We start from the raw sequence: 14,103 nt of genomic DNA on the forward strand, positions 1-14,103 counted from the left end.
CTAGTCCACCAGTGGACGTTGTTTGAACGATAATGAAGAGTAAGAACACTGGCGCCTGTTGCAGAGGCTGTGGGTGAAAAATGCCGAGGTGTAAAATCGTAAAGACGTGAGCAAATTGGAATGGTATCGTAAAAGAGCAGCGCCTTCCCCCAGAAAGATGAAAAGAACGCCCAAAAGTCAGAAGCCGAGAAACAGTATGCTGAGCCAAAAGAAGAAAAAATGCAGGAATGCGGCAAGGGCTTAATTCTTCTTCTTAAAGACGGCGCGGGCCATGTCCGTCAGCGAAGGGCCGCCAAAGAGCAGCTGGTCGGTATGGCGGCCGCAGGTGGTGTGGACATTGACCTTGGGCTGGGCGGGTTTGACCGAAGGCTTGAGCCAGGAGGTGACGCGCTTCGTGGTGGAGGTTGAGGATGTCGTGCTAGACGAGGAGATTGTGCTCGGGTAGGACAGGGTGCGTTTCTAGAGATGTTGAGTTAGTAAGTAGAAGTGGAAAAAAAGGGTCGTGGTGTTTGTCGCCAACGTACATCGTGGGTCAGAGGCTCGGGGGGTGCATGAAAGTCGTAGTAGCCGGGGCGGCCACGGGTGTCCTCCTCATCGAAGGGGTAATTGGAGGTGGTTGAGTTCTTCATTTTGATTGATGTGTGTTTTCTATTTCGTTCCGAGGAGAGGTATAGGTATAGGTATAGGTATAGGTAGAGATAGAGCGAGGTTGTAGATGCTTTGAGTTGTTTGTCGCTTCTCGTGGCTGGTCTGGGGAGTTGCTCGTGCGTGCCGCTTGCGGCGCTGAAAGCAGTGTTGTACAGGGCGGGGAGATGAGGAGAGAAGGCGACTTGGCGATTGGAAGAGCGGAGAGGGTCGCGGTGTCAACGGGAAACGAGAGACGGAAAGGACGAGTATAAGAACTGAGATATTGAGGAACCAGAGTGGATTGAAAGAAAGAAAGAAAAAACCAGATGAGCAGGCAACGAGGTTTAAAAGAAGGTCTGTTGTCCGCGTCCTTGTGGTGTGGTTGGCCGATGACTCGGCTGGGCCTTGGATGTGGAGGAGGGGGGGGAGGGGTGGATGGCCCAGCGCCCAGCCCAGGATAATGTGGTGAACGTGTCCAACAATTGTGGGAGAGACAGAGAGACTTTTAGACTGTCCCCACTGTACGCCCAGCTGTAGCCTGCAAGCGTCCGCCAGCAAAAGACACCGAACGAGGGGGGGTTGACCCAATGACCCAAGGTTCTCTGCTTTGATGCTCGACCTACAATAGGTATCCATCCGTCATATATTAAGGTGCATCGTGCAGCGGCTGGTCCGTGAAAGGCGGAGACAACAATGACTCTGGGGGGCCCGCGGGACATCATACAGCTTGGCCGCATGAGGCATAAGGCAGAGCGAAGGCATGATGGATGCGCATATGCGCATACCCTTGCCTCGGCGTCCAGATACGGGCACATATTCGCATACTCACAAACCGGCGTCGCTCCTTCAATAATAATGCCCGCCCTGCAAATCCTTACCGGGTGGTTTCCCCCCCCGGCTAACTCGGTACTAGCAACGACACATGGCCTTGGTTGCTGCCCCTTGATGCAACCGTGATTGATGATTGATAGTCGATAGTCTTGGGATTCTCGTCGGGGCCGCCCCACAGGGCATACGTACCACTCACCGGTTGCCGTGATTGGGTGCGTCACATCGGTAGATTTCAAGTTACCACAAGGCGAGCCAGCTGGGCAAGCCAAGGGAAACGGATTCCTAAACTGATTACAAGTCTCCTGTCTCAAACAGAAAAAGAGAGGCTTGGTCTAGCTCGGTTCCGCGGCCATGTACCGAGCTTATACGATGACAGGGGAGGCCGGCCCTACAGACACGAGGAGCAAAGACACATCCCCTGGTAGCGGATAGAAAATTGTACAAGAAAATAAGGAAAAATGACATGACAACAAGAGAAGATCAAGCAACGAAAAACAACAGCAACAACAATGCTCAAGTGGGGATCTCAACCAACAGCACACGTCAGCGCCCTTCAGAGGATCGATACATACCAAGGCCACCAATTTAAGCTTTTACGCGACCCGTCCAATCGCACCACCTGCGAAACGACACCGTCGATAGCCTCCGCCGTTGTATAATCTGTAACCGGACGCCATCCGAGCCCGTTCTGATGTCCGTTTTCTTTTTTTTTCTACCAGGAAGCCGACGATGGCTTGCTCACAGCGCCAGTCACATTTGACTGCTCATCCGTTACCTATCCGTCTTTGTCTCCCTTCACCGCTCGCCATCCGTTCTGTCTCAAAAAAAAAAAAAGAAAAAGAAGAAAAAAAGAAAAAAAGGTCCTCACCGGTTCGATAAACATGCCGCCTGTGCATGCCCCCGGCGGCGCCTTACTATTAAAGTGTGGCGGCGGAGACGCAGCGCGCCCTGCACTCAAAACCCACACAAATGCTGACGGATCGCCGCGCTCATGCGGCATGCGACAGCCTGGGCATGGCCACTCCATTGCCTTGCCCCTCCGCTCTGTCTCTCCTGGCAAACGAGAAAGTGGCCCGTCACGGCAGAACGAGCCCTTGAGCAATATGTAGATCGTTGCATGCTGATCCGTGCCAGGCAACGTCACCGTGGATGAGGGATGTTACAGGAATAAAACAATCGACTCGGTCTGGGCTACTCGTTCGTTTGCCGGCAGGTACACACGAGCTGTTTCGCCTTCGTCATCCAGATACGAGGAGGCTGTCATTACAAGAAAAAGTATAACGCAAGTGTTGAAGGCAATACTGAGATACGTACACCTACTTATTTTCATCCGTCTCCTTTTCCCTTCTTTCCATGGTTTCTGCTTCTTCCTCGTTCTTATGCTTCATTAAATTTTATTGCCTCTTTTACCGCGTCTTTATTTTGTCTTTCTAATTTTCCTTGTTCGCAGGCTGTCAGCCTCAGTATTATACCAGTACTCATCAGGCCTGGTCTTTGCTGTCGCCCCTGTCACCGCCCACTGCCAGTGAGCCTTGCCAACGGCCTCGCCGGGTCTCGCCGAACCCAACTGCCCGGAGCCCAAATGTGGTGGGGAGCCATTCAACGATGAATCCCCATCAGGAATGCCATCAGCCTTGGAGAAATAACACGACACCTTTGTATTTTGTAGTAAATTATCCAAACTTCGTAAATCGTTTCAAATTATCCTTCTTTTAAGAACAATTTCAAGCAGCGTTGCGAACCTGCCCCACCCCCTCCCAGATCGTGTCACAGCTTCAGCTTATGTAAGCACCTCCGTGCCACAAACTCGACGGCGCCCCGGCTCCCCTCCCACTTCCCACTTCAACAACGGCGCCGGCAGTCCTCCAACTTGAGGCTCCGAAACGTTTAAATTTCATTATCAAATCGGCCAAGGGACCTCCGATTCATGAGATTTGCCATCATCAATTGAAACGCCATGCTTCCTTATCCCTTGCAACTCATCCCGTAGAACGGCTGCGACGACTAAAGACAATATTAGGATGCAAGAATAAAATCCGTAGCAGACCATCTCCTCCATCGGCATGCCTCGTCCTTTTCATCGCAAAACTATTCATCAAGACGTTCTTCGCGATAGATCGTGCCACCCGTTCAATCCCCGTGTGGAGAGCTCCCTCCCTGTGACCGGGTCTGAGGTACATGGCTCAAGCTGTGGCCCCACTAGTATTCCTTTGTACCCTTGCACGTGAGGGCGTTGACTGGCGCACACCCAGCTTCCCTTGACGCCAGATTCGCGACACGCCAAACGCGCCCCCGTCTGCATCTCTCTCTGCCCATCACGAAAAAGGCTCGACTTACACGTCGCGTAGCCCGCCCGATCGCAACTTTTTCATCAGCACCGATGCCCGTTGCGCCGGTGCTTCGTGCTTGATAGTTTCTGGCTCTGGAGCTGTCATCGTGGACGGTGCCTTGACTTGCATGCCTTCACCCCCGACAGCGTCAGCTTTGCGCCCGACGTTTTCCACGGCCACGGTTCGTGCTTTTACCCAGCCATCACGTCAATACCATCCAAAACCCCTCTGCATCTCCCAGAACGCTCCATATTCCGTGCAGTTCGTTGCAGCCACTAATTTTCTCTCGCGCGTCCAGATCCAGCAAATCTAGTTGAGACGGAGACAACAGCTCCCGACCCAAGCACCCGAGCCTTTCACACAGCCGCCCGCATTCCTGTACCACAACATGGTCAGCAAACGCAAGAGGGTCCTCGAGGACTTTGACCCCAATAAGTCTGATTCCGAGGACGAAAATTTCGATCCCACGGAACAGCGCGCTCACAAGAGCTCCAAGAAGGCGCGCTCCACTGGAAGCCGTTCCGGGAAAAAGCGCAGCCGTCGCTACGGAGGCTCTGATATCGATGACGACGAAGACGAGCTCTCCGACAGTCAAGAAGGCTCATTCATTGATGATGACGAGGACGAGGACGAAAATGCACCTATCAACGCCGCCGGTCGTAGGACGCGCAAGGTAGCCGTCAAACCCCAGAACTATGCTGAAAGCGAGGGCAGCGAAGAGGAGGAAGCGCGGCTTAGTGATGAGAGCAAAGAGGAAATTGCCGATGAGGCACAAGATCAAAAAGCAACACGTTCCTCTAGCCGCGTTGTCAAGCTCAAGGTTCCCAGCTCCGCCCTCTCCGATATTCCACGCCGTGCCACCAGGGCCACCTCCCATGACCAGGAGGATCTCGTCGAGCTCTCCAACTCTGGGCGCCACGCCGTCGCCTCCCGCGGCTCCATGAGTCGCAGCCCAGAGCCCGTGACTCGCAGGAGCTCTCGCGCTTCCAAAGGCGTCAAGACTGCTCCCGAGACTATTGAGGAAGCTACGCAAGAGAGCAGTCCCAAGGTTACGGGTCTTGACGATGAAGATCTCGACGATCTGGATAAAGATATTCTTGATCTGCAGAAAAATAAGGAGAAAACCGAAGAGATGGAGGATGTTGAAAAGCACGAAAATCCCGAGGTGACCGGTACCGGCGATGACGATGACGACGACGATATCCCTACCAGTCGCAGAACACGAGCTTCGCGTTCTGGGGCTGTTGCGGAAGCAGAGGAGGAAGACCAAGATGCCACTTCACGGCCCAGCCGACGACTGACCCGTAAATCGAGTGCGCGCAAGTCGACTCAAGAGCCTAGTAGTGACTTTGAACCTGGCGACGACTCGGAGGATGCCGCCTCTGATATGGGCAAAGACGGCGCGGATGATCAGCTTGATAGTCCCACCCCGCGTGCTAGGGGCGGGCGCCAGTCTCGCTCGGCAGGAGCTTCCCGCCAGGACTCGGGCGATGAAGACGCCGAGCTGGACTTGGATGAGCTAAACGAAGAAGCCCGCGAACTGAGAAAATCATCGCGACCACGTCGGCGCCGAGAATCGACTCCCATCGCATATCAGGAAAACACACGCCGCTCTCGCGCCAGAGTCAACTACTACATGCCTCCCCTCACCTCTGCAAACATCGAAGACGATGGCGAAGACCAGGCTCCCACTCCGGCCCGTCGACGTCGCGGTGCTGCTAGCGCCGTATGGGATCGGAATCTCAACACCACATTTGGGCCATTTGGTGGCGGCGGTGCGGTTGGTTCTCTGCTCAACGGTCCATGGGGCACTGGCGCTACCGGAGGTGTCGACTCTGATAGCAGTGACGACGAAATGGTGCATCGATCCAGTATTGCTGGCAACGTTGGCATGACTCCCACGTCAGCTCCGCCAGGCGGCCTGCTCCCTGGCTTGCAAGGCATGAATGCGGACGGTGGTGCCCCGAATGTTGGCAAGATCAAGGATCGCAAGGCACTGGCCGACGCCGATCCCCTTGGCGTCGACATGAATGTTGACTTCAGCAAAGTTGGCGGCCTGCAAGGTCATATCGATCAGCTGAAAGAAATGGTCCAGCTTCCCCTGCTCTACCCAGAGCTCTTCACCAGATTCCACGTCACGCCTCCTCGGGGTGTCTTGTTCCATGGCCCTCCCGGTACTGGTAAGACACTGCTCGCAAGAGCACTTGCTAATTCGGCCGGTCACGGAGGTCGCAAAATTTCCTTTTACATGCGCAAGGGTGCCGACGCACTGAGCAAGTGGGTTGGTGAAGCTGAAAAGCAACTTCGTCTTCTGTTTGAAGAGGCCCGTAAGACTCAGCCCAGTATTATCTTCTTTGACGAAATCGACGGTCTGGCCCCTGTTCGGTCGAGCAAGCAAGAGCAGATTCATGCTTCCATTGTCTCTACACTTCTGGCTTTGATGGACGGCATGGACGGTCGTGGCCAGGTCATTGTCATTGGTGCCACCAACAGACCCGACAACATTGACCCTGCGCTTCGCCGTCCCGGTCGGTTTGACAGAGAATTTTACTTTCCTCTCCCCGATATTGACGGCAGACGCTCCATCCTTGACATCCATACGAAAGACTGGGGTCTAGCCGAAGACTTCAAAGCCTCGCTTGCTGACAAGACGAAGGGTTATGGTGGTGCTGATTTGCGCGCACTCTGCACTGAGGCCGCGCTCAACGCCATCCAGCGAACCTACCCGCAGATCTACGCCTCACAGGAAAAGCTCCTGGTCGATCCTTCCAAGATCAATGTGCATGCGTCCGACTTCATGCTTTCGATCAAGAAGTTGATCCCATCCTCTGAGAGATCAGCCACGTCCGGCGCCAGTCCATTACCGGCCACCATTCAGCCATTATTGCAGAACCAGTTTGATAACATCAAGCGGGCCCTCGATCTTGTGATGCCGCGCCGGAAGAAAACGACTGCTTTGGAGGAGGCCATGTATGAGCCCTATGCCGACGATGATAACGGGTTTAAACGCGAAACACTTCATCAAGACTTTGAGCGCACCCGCGTCTTCCGTCCCCGCCTGCTTGTCCACGGTAGCCCAGGGATGGGCCAAAACTACATTGCTGCTGGTATTCTGCATTATCTGGAAGGTGTCCATGTACAAAACTTTGACCTGCCCAGCTTGCTTGCAGACGGTCGCTCCATGGAGCAAGTTATTGTCGGCCTCTTTACCGAAGTTCGACGCCACAAGCCGAGTGTCATCTATATTCCAAACATTGATGTCTGGTATGAAACGCTAGCTGGTACAATTGCGCTTGTCACATTCAAGACGATGCTCAAATCTATTCCGCCAACTGATCCGGTGCTTCTTCTTGCTACGGCAGAACGCACCAAGGAGCAGTTTACGGACAGTCCAGGCCTCCTCTCCGACTTTTTCGGGTACTCTCACAACAGCCGCGTCGAGATTGCGCCGCCAGCGCGGCCGGCCCGATTTGCCTTCTTTCTCAAGGCGCTGGACCTTATCAAGCTCCCTTGTAGCATGTTTCCTGACCCCCAGAAACGAGAGAAGCGCATTTTGGAGGCACTGCCCCCGGCACCGAAGATTGAGCCCGCGCCCCCAACCAAGGCGGAAATCAAAGCATTGAAGAAGAAGGACCATCAGTTTCTCAACGCCCTCAAGATTCAGCTGCAACCCATCATGGATCAGATCAATCGCAAGTACAAAAAGTTCCGCCAGCCTGTTATTCCGCAGGCGCAGATCGACTATCTCTTTGCCGAGACCGACCCTAACTATGTGCGACCCGATATTGGGTCATCTGAAAACCGTCCCTTCGAGATTGTCAAAGACAAAAACAGTGTCGATGTGCTTCGTGATACCGTCACTGGAAAGACATTTTACAATCTTGAAACGACGACCATCGAGGAGCGACTGTCAAACGGTTACTACGCTCGGCCCAAGGACTTTTTGTTCGACATCAAGGCCCTTGCCAAGGACGCAAAGAACATCGGCGACAAAGAGAGGACACTCAAGGCAAATGAGCTGTTGAGCAACGTCGAAGTCGATATCGCCAGCATTGAGAATAGCACAGCAGCTATGGTCGACTGGGAAGCACTCTATCAGCGACAGATACAACGAACCAAGGAGAAGGCCGAGAAAGAGAGACAAAGAAAGGCCGTGGCTACGAATCTGGCTTTGGACAGGATACAGTCGGACATTGGTGGCGGCAACGAGAGCGATTCACAAGGTCCCGTGACCCTGGGTGTGCAGGTTCCCGAGGACAACACTACAACGGCAAGATTCCAACTGCGTAGTCCCGAACCTGTCGCCGATGCGCACGCTCTGAGCAATGGTGACTCGGCCAAGGATGCAGATGTAGAAATGAGTGGCACAGGCGAGGAAACACAGTCTCCATCGCAAGCGATGGGCCCTCCACCTTTCAAGTCCCCGGGTCCCACGCAGCCATCGCAGCGATCCGCTCTCACCTCTCTCCCACCTGGTGTGCCGCCGTCAGCCGTAGCCAACGACGCATCCACCACGAAGACGTCGGATCTCTCGTCCAAACAAGGGTTATCAAACTGGGGTACTCCTCAGACAAATGGCTCCTTGAGGGGGGGAGAGGATCCCCATCTTCCCGACACGTGTCCTAGGGATAGCCCTAACCAGCGCTGGCTACACTCCCAGCCTGACCTCATCAGCGGGGCAAGCTCGCTTGCGCAACCAACGGTGTCGAGCTCACAGCTACAGAGCTCGGGCGAAGCGAAGCCAAACAACCCGTTGCCGTCGCAGCCCAAGGAACTTGTGCCGTTGGTGGCGCAGCTCCAAGACGAGGTGGCGGACCAAACGGACGGCTTTGCCGTGGAGCAACTGGAGCAGCTCAACCGCGAGATGATGGACAGGGTTTGGCAGACGCGTGATGAGTGGAATAGACTCAGCGTGTACTATTCCGTCAAGGGCGTATTCGACACGACTCTTGCGGCCATGGATTCGATGCAGCAAGCACCACTCGGCAGCCCTTGAGGAGGGGTCGAGATTGGGGATGTTTCAGTGTACGGTCGCTATCTTTTTATTTCTTTTGTGGGAAAGGGGTGTTTTGTGTGGAGTTGCTGTTTGGAAAGACTGTATCATCAACGTTCTTTTGGAGTCTTTATTGCCTTGTTTATAGTTGTTCCTTGTTTGACGCGGGCTTCCATTTAACCATCATTTGGATGCTCAGGGCGGGTATATGTGCAATTTTAGACAGAATTACATATTGCGCAAGTCGACGTCCACTGACTACTATGTCGTATTGCTTCGTGGTAGCTGGGTGCGCTCTCCGGGCGTCATGACTTGATTGATGCTCGAAACTTGAATGAACCCAGTATTAACCTTGTATACTTTAATGACAGTATTAACCCTGTTGTACACATCCCACGTTGTGCATTCCGTTTCCTAGCCTCTGCCCCCCCCCCCCCCTGTCTACCGTTACAGCTTCGCCAACTTTGTGCTGTCCACGCGCTTCCCCTCGTCGTCCTGCTCCGCCACGCGCAAGTCCGGCAACTTCGCCGGCATGATTCGCCGCGGCTCCGCGCCCTCCACCACGCTATAGCTCCCGAAATCCGTCACCCCGCAGCGCTCCCGCAAGAAGTCCTCGTCCAGCAGCAGCTCGCCGTTGACCTCCGCCGCGGGGGCCTTGACGATCGCCAGCATCGCGTCCGAGAAGATGGTCGGCCGTCGGAGGTCGCGCGCCTCCCCCGGGTTCAACCTGGTCATGCGCTCCGTGGCGGCGGACTCGATGGCCACCGCCGGCCAGAGGCTGGTGATGGCCATGCGGCGGTCGAGGCCCTGGCGGCGGAGGTCCATGGCGAGGCCCTTGGTGAGGACGGACATGCCGACCTTGCCCATGGCGTAGGCGGTCTTGCCGCGGAAGAAGCGGCTGTAGATGGGCGGCGAGACGACGAGGACGCGGCCGGAGGGGGCGGCGCGCAGGTGCGGCAGGGAGGCCTGGACGGCGGCGTAGAGGCCCTCGGGGTTGACGGCCTGCATGAGCTTGAAGCGCTTCAGGGGGGTGTCCTCGACGGAGGCCCAGTAGATGGCGCCGGAGTTGTAGATGAGGACGTCGAGGCGGCCGTATTTCTAAGAGAAGGATCGGGTTAGCGGGAGGGGAAGGAAGGAGAGGGAGGGGAGGGCGAGTCGACGCTCTCCTCGGAGCGCACGTCGACCTGTACGGGATGGGCGTCGCCGCCAGCGAGGCGGATCTCGTGGCTGACGGTGGTGATTGTGGACGCGCTGGACTTGGGGTCCGGGATGGCGGTGATGGGCTGGCCGGGGTCGCTGACCGTCTTGGCGGCAACGACGACTGCGCGTAGAACAGTTAGAATTTTTCGGTTCACGACGACTTGGTTGCAGACGGTCGATTCTGGCATCGTGACAAGCCTTTGAGAACATACCGGCGTATCCGTTGGCGGCAAAGTCGACGGCGACTTGGCGGCCGATGCCGCGCGAGGCGCCGATGACGAGGGCGACGGGTTTGGTGGATGGGGGCATTGGCGCAGCGACGTGTAGATTCTTGAGTGTTCAATGGTAGCTTATGTTTTGGAAGAGGACAAGAAGAGTCTTTTCAAAGGAACTGGCGGAATGGATTCGTCAAGGTCAAAAGATTTCGGATGACATGATCAAGCTCCGGGGAAGTGGGGCCGGCCGGTGCCGGTACCGAGGTTGGGACTCCACCGAAGCTCTTTTAATTAGCAGCCCCTTGCCGCATCCGCGGACTGGGCTTTTGGATCTTCCACGGCTCTTCTGATTATTTATCGTGGGGGAAGGGGGGGGGGGGGGGGCTGAATCCATATTTCCTTTCAGTCCGTTTTCCCTACTTCCCCCGCTCGCTCTCTTGTGCCTCCCCCCGGATCTTCGTTTGCTGCCCCCACTTCACAAGCTTCCCGGTCTGCTCTCGTCATCAGCCCCGAACTGGAGCTGCACCCTTCAAAAACAGCCACAGCTTGCCTTCACCTTGCTTCCCTACATCAACGCCGGATTGCGCCTGCTTGAACCCTTCTGACGCGATTTCCCAACCTTGCAAAAAGCGCACGCAGCCTCCCGACATTATGCCTGAAGCACGCATTGACGTCTACCTCGACTTTGGTATGTCCAGCACGAGACCTTCGTCGTTTGCGACTGACTGCGCAAGCGGGTAGCTAATCGATCCCAAACACGTCCAGCGTCCGTCTTTAGCTACGTTGCCTTTGCCGACTTGGAAGCCAACAGGCAGAAGCTCGCTGCCAATGGCGTCACGATAGAGCAAGCCCCCCCCCCCTCCCGCCCTCTTGCGGCCTCGTCCAAAGCTAACCTCTCCATCTTTCCAGATACCATCCCATCTTCCTCGGCGGCATCAACGTCGCCTCCGGTACCATCTCCCCTTTCCCCCCTTTCCTGCTTGACATCTCCCACCCTACTGACCATACCCCAGGCAACAAGCCGCCCTGGTCCCTCCCCGCCAAGGCCTCCTACCTCGCCCTCGACACCCCGCGCGCCCTGCGCCGCGTCGGCCTCGGCCACCTGCGCACCCCCGACGACCTCATGTCCTTCGGCATGACCGTCCAGCCGCTGCGCGCCATCCACTACGTCAAGGCGCACCACCCGCCCGCCGTCTTCCTCGCCGCCTTCCACTTCCTCATCGACCGCGCCTGGACCCCGCCCAACCGCCGCATCGCCGACCCCGAGGTGCTCCGGGAGGTGCTCGGCGAGGCCACCGAGTCCGTCAAGGGCGGGCGGAAGCTGTTTACGACGGAGCAGGTGGAGGCCATCATGGAGGGTCGCGCGGCGTTCAAGGATAGCGTCAAGCAGGAGACGGACGTGGCGCTGAGCAAGGGCGCGTTCGGTGCGCCGTGGATCTGGGTGACCAACGCAAAGGGCGAGGAGGAGCCGTTCTTCGGCAGCGATCGGTAAGTCCTGACGATTCTTTTTGTCTGCTTCTTGGCCAGACTGGTGAACATTCTGCTGACTGCAGATAAGCTTCAACCACATCTACGCGTTCCTCGACATTCCCTTTCAGGACGTCACGGTTTTGAGTCCCAACAAGCTGTGATTGATGTTATTGAGAGAAATCCATGGCTCTCTATCATGTGTTAGAGGCAGTGGCACTCTAGTCCAATTGAAACCAGCTCTATTGTGCCTACTTCTTGCCAACCCCATTCTGCTTGTCTTTGTGAATGTTTGCGGGTCATGTCCACCTCGGGCTTCATGCGTCCAAATAGATGATGGCATTCCAACAGTCGAGGGTATAGTGACGACGGTGGCTTGCCGAAACCCGATGAAAATGGGACTTCCACGTGCTATAAAGCAAAATGGTGATGCAATGTATCTGCGTTGAGTATCTCTATGGTATATAAAGCTCTATTTATGCTCTCTCGTCAAGGTGGCCGTTTTCTTCGGCATTCACGTTGCAACGGCCTCTTTGACCTCCTCCTTCGCCTCCTTCAATTCTTTCGCCTCCACCTTCGCCGCCTCTTTCGCCGTCTCCTTCACCTCCTCGCCCTCCCCCGTCTTCTTCTTCTTCTTCTTCTCCTGCTCCTTCCGCTCCTTCTTACTCAGCTGAATCGACCCCTTTGCCAGCGCCTCGCTCGGCAGCGGCCTCACGATCGGCTGCGCCACCCACCACGGCCTGCGACACCGCAGCAGCGCCTCCATCGAGCTCTCCCCACCACCACCACCACCACCATCACCGGTCTCTTCCGTCGTCGTCGTCGTCGTCGTCGTCGCGCGTGGCCGGGCCGCCAGCTCCGCCAGCTCCTCCTCGAAGCTCCGGCCGGCCGTGCGCTCGTACTCGAGCAAGCCCTCGGCCACGCGCCGCTCCACCGCGTCGAGCACCCGCTCGAAGCCCGCCGCGCCCGCGCGCCGCGCGCCGGCCAGCATGTCCCGCACGTCCGTGTGCCGGCTCACCAGGTGCCGCAGCAGGTGGAACAGGTGCGGCTGCATCGCCGCGACGTTGGGCGACGACGCCTCGCTCTTCTTCGCCTGCGGTGATGCGCCGTTGCCGTTGCCGTTGCCCTCTGTCTTGCGGCGCTTCGCCTCACGCTCACCCGCCTCCGCGTCGTCGTCCGCCGCGAGCCAGGCCGTGTCGTCGCCGGGAACGAACAGCGGGCGCCGCGCCGGCGGCTCCGCGTCCAGCGCGTACCGGTGTATGATGTCCAGGTATCTGCGCATGACCGCGTCGACGCGCCAGCCGCCCTCACCACCCTTACCGCGCCAGTACTCGCGGCCCTCCTCGCCCGCCGGCGGCGGCCGCGCGAACACGCCCGGGTCGCTCAGGTTGCCCTCGGCGCTCATGACGCCGTCGAAGCCAGTCGCCGCCAGACACGCCTCGACGTCGCCGTGCTGCAGCACGTTGCCGTTAGCGAACAGCACCGTCTCCGGCGGCAGGCTGTCGCGTAGGAAGCGCAGCGTCGCCCAGTCCGCGACGCCCGTCAGGTGGCCCTTTTGCTCGCGCCGCCGCCCGTGCACCGTCAGGATCGACGCCCCCGCCGCCAGCACGTTGCGCGCGTACGCCAGCGTCCGCTCCCGCGTGTCCAGGATCCGGATCTTGGCCGTCACGGGGATCGACAGCTCCGTGTGCAGCCGGTGGACGAGCCGGAAGATGAGGTCCTGGTCCTCCTGCAAGAACGCGCCGTAGTGGCCCTTGCGCGCGATGCCCTGCGGGCACCCCAGGTTCAGGTCCACGGCGTCGCAGTACGGCGCGACCTGTTGCGCGGCCGCCAGGAGGTGCGCCGGGTCGTTGGCGCAAAACTGCACAAAGAGCGGCCGGTCGTGCGTCGGGTTGCCGTCGAGCCAGGGCCCGCTGTCGCTGCCGCTGCCGCGGGTGGCCTGGAAGTGCGCCTTGAGGTACTTGGGGTCCTGCGAGAAGAGGCGGGCGTGAAACATGGGCGTGTAGGCGAGCATTTTGGATTTTTCTTCGGCCGAGAGGAAGGATCGGGAAAGCATGCGCCAGGCCTGGTGGGTAGATTCGCGTCAAGTCAGTCAGCCGCGTTTGAAAGGCACGGGTTCTGGTGGGAGCACTCACAAATTCGGACTGATTCACCATGGGGGCAACGATAAACTTGGGACTGCCTATGCTTTCATAGAATGCCCTTCCATGTAGTTTTGTCGTTTTTGTAGTCGTGGTAGCAGCGGCCGTCGCATCTCCAGCTGGAGCGGCCACGGGCTGCGGTGTCTCGGGCGCCGCAGCCATGGCGGCGAGGTGTCGCAACTGGGAGTTGGTGATCAAGGGTCGCCAGCAAGACAGTCTTCTTCCATGCGCGAAGCCAAGCATCAAGACTATCTATCAGCTCGGCTATTGTCGCAAGAATTATCCGGGGGAGGTGGCGT

At 57.3% G+C, this 14,103-nt stretch overlaps 5 protein-coding genes across 5 annotated transcripts; 2 read left to right on the top strand and 3 right to left on the bottom strand.

The window, feature by feature from the left end:
- Positions 1-240: 240 nt before the first annotated feature.
- ISF_00816 (hypothetical protein) lies at positions 241-629 on the bottom strand (the record flags this gene model as incomplete). The annotated part of the gene is made up of 2 exons (XM_018844423.1): positions 241-459; positions 525-629. 2 exons carry the CDS (start codon positions 627-629, stop codon positions 241-243), a joined length of 324 nt encoding a protein of 107 aa, XP_018708873.1.
- A 3,547-nt stretch (positions 630-4,176) lies between these two features.
- ISF_00817 (AAA family ATPase) lies at positions 4,177-8,784 on the top strand (the record flags this gene model as incomplete). The annotated part of the gene is made up of 1 exon (XM_018844424.1): positions 4,177-8,784. The coding sequence occupies one exon, from the start codon at positions 4,177-4,179 to the stop codon at positions 8,782-8,784; it is 4,608 nt and encodes a 1,535-aa protein (XP_018708874.1).
- Positions 8,785-9,228: 444 nt separating this feature from the next.
- ISF_00818 (short chain dehydrogenase) lies at positions 9,229-10,290 on the bottom strand (the record flags this gene model as incomplete). Its single annotated transcript, XM_018844425.1, has 3 exons — positions 9,229-9,879; positions 9,960-10,102; positions 10,194-10,290. 3 exons carry the CDS (start codon positions 10,288-10,290, stop codon positions 9,229-9,231), a joined length of 891 nt encoding a protein of 296 aa, XP_018708875.1.
- A 557-nt stretch (positions 10,291-10,847) lies between these two features.
- Positions 10,848-11,827, top strand: ISF_00819 (glutathione S-transferase kappa 1; the record flags this gene model as incomplete). Its single annotated transcript, XM_018844426.1, has 5 exons — positions 10,848-10,884; positions 10,938-10,962; positions 11,106-11,146; positions 11,210-11,684; positions 11,755-11,827. 5 exons carry the CDS (start codon positions 10,848-10,850, stop codon positions 11,825-11,827), a joined length of 651 nt encoding a protein of 216 aa, XP_018708876.1.
- Positions 11,828-12,177: 350 nt separating this feature from the next.
- On the bottom strand, positions 12,178-13,966 carry ISF_00820 (tRNA-dihydrouridine synthase C; the record flags this gene model as incomplete). Its single annotated transcript, XM_018844427.1, has 2 exons — positions 12,178-13,728; positions 13,799-13,966. The coding sequence occupies 2 exons, from the start codon at positions 13,964-13,966 to the stop codon at positions 12,178-12,180; spliced, it is 1,719 nt and encodes a 572-aa protein (XP_018708877.1).
- Between the last annotated feature and the right edge of the window lie 137 nt (positions 13,967-14,103).

This window comes from Cordyceps fumosorosea (assembly GCF_001636725.1).
Source record: "Cordyceps fumosorosea ARSEF 2679 chromosome Unknown scaffold_1, whole genome shotgun sequence".
Taxonomy (NCBI): domain Eukaryota; kingdom Fungi; phylum Ascomycota; class Sordariomycetes; order Hypocreales; family Cordycipitaceae; genus Cordyceps; species Cordyceps fumosorosea.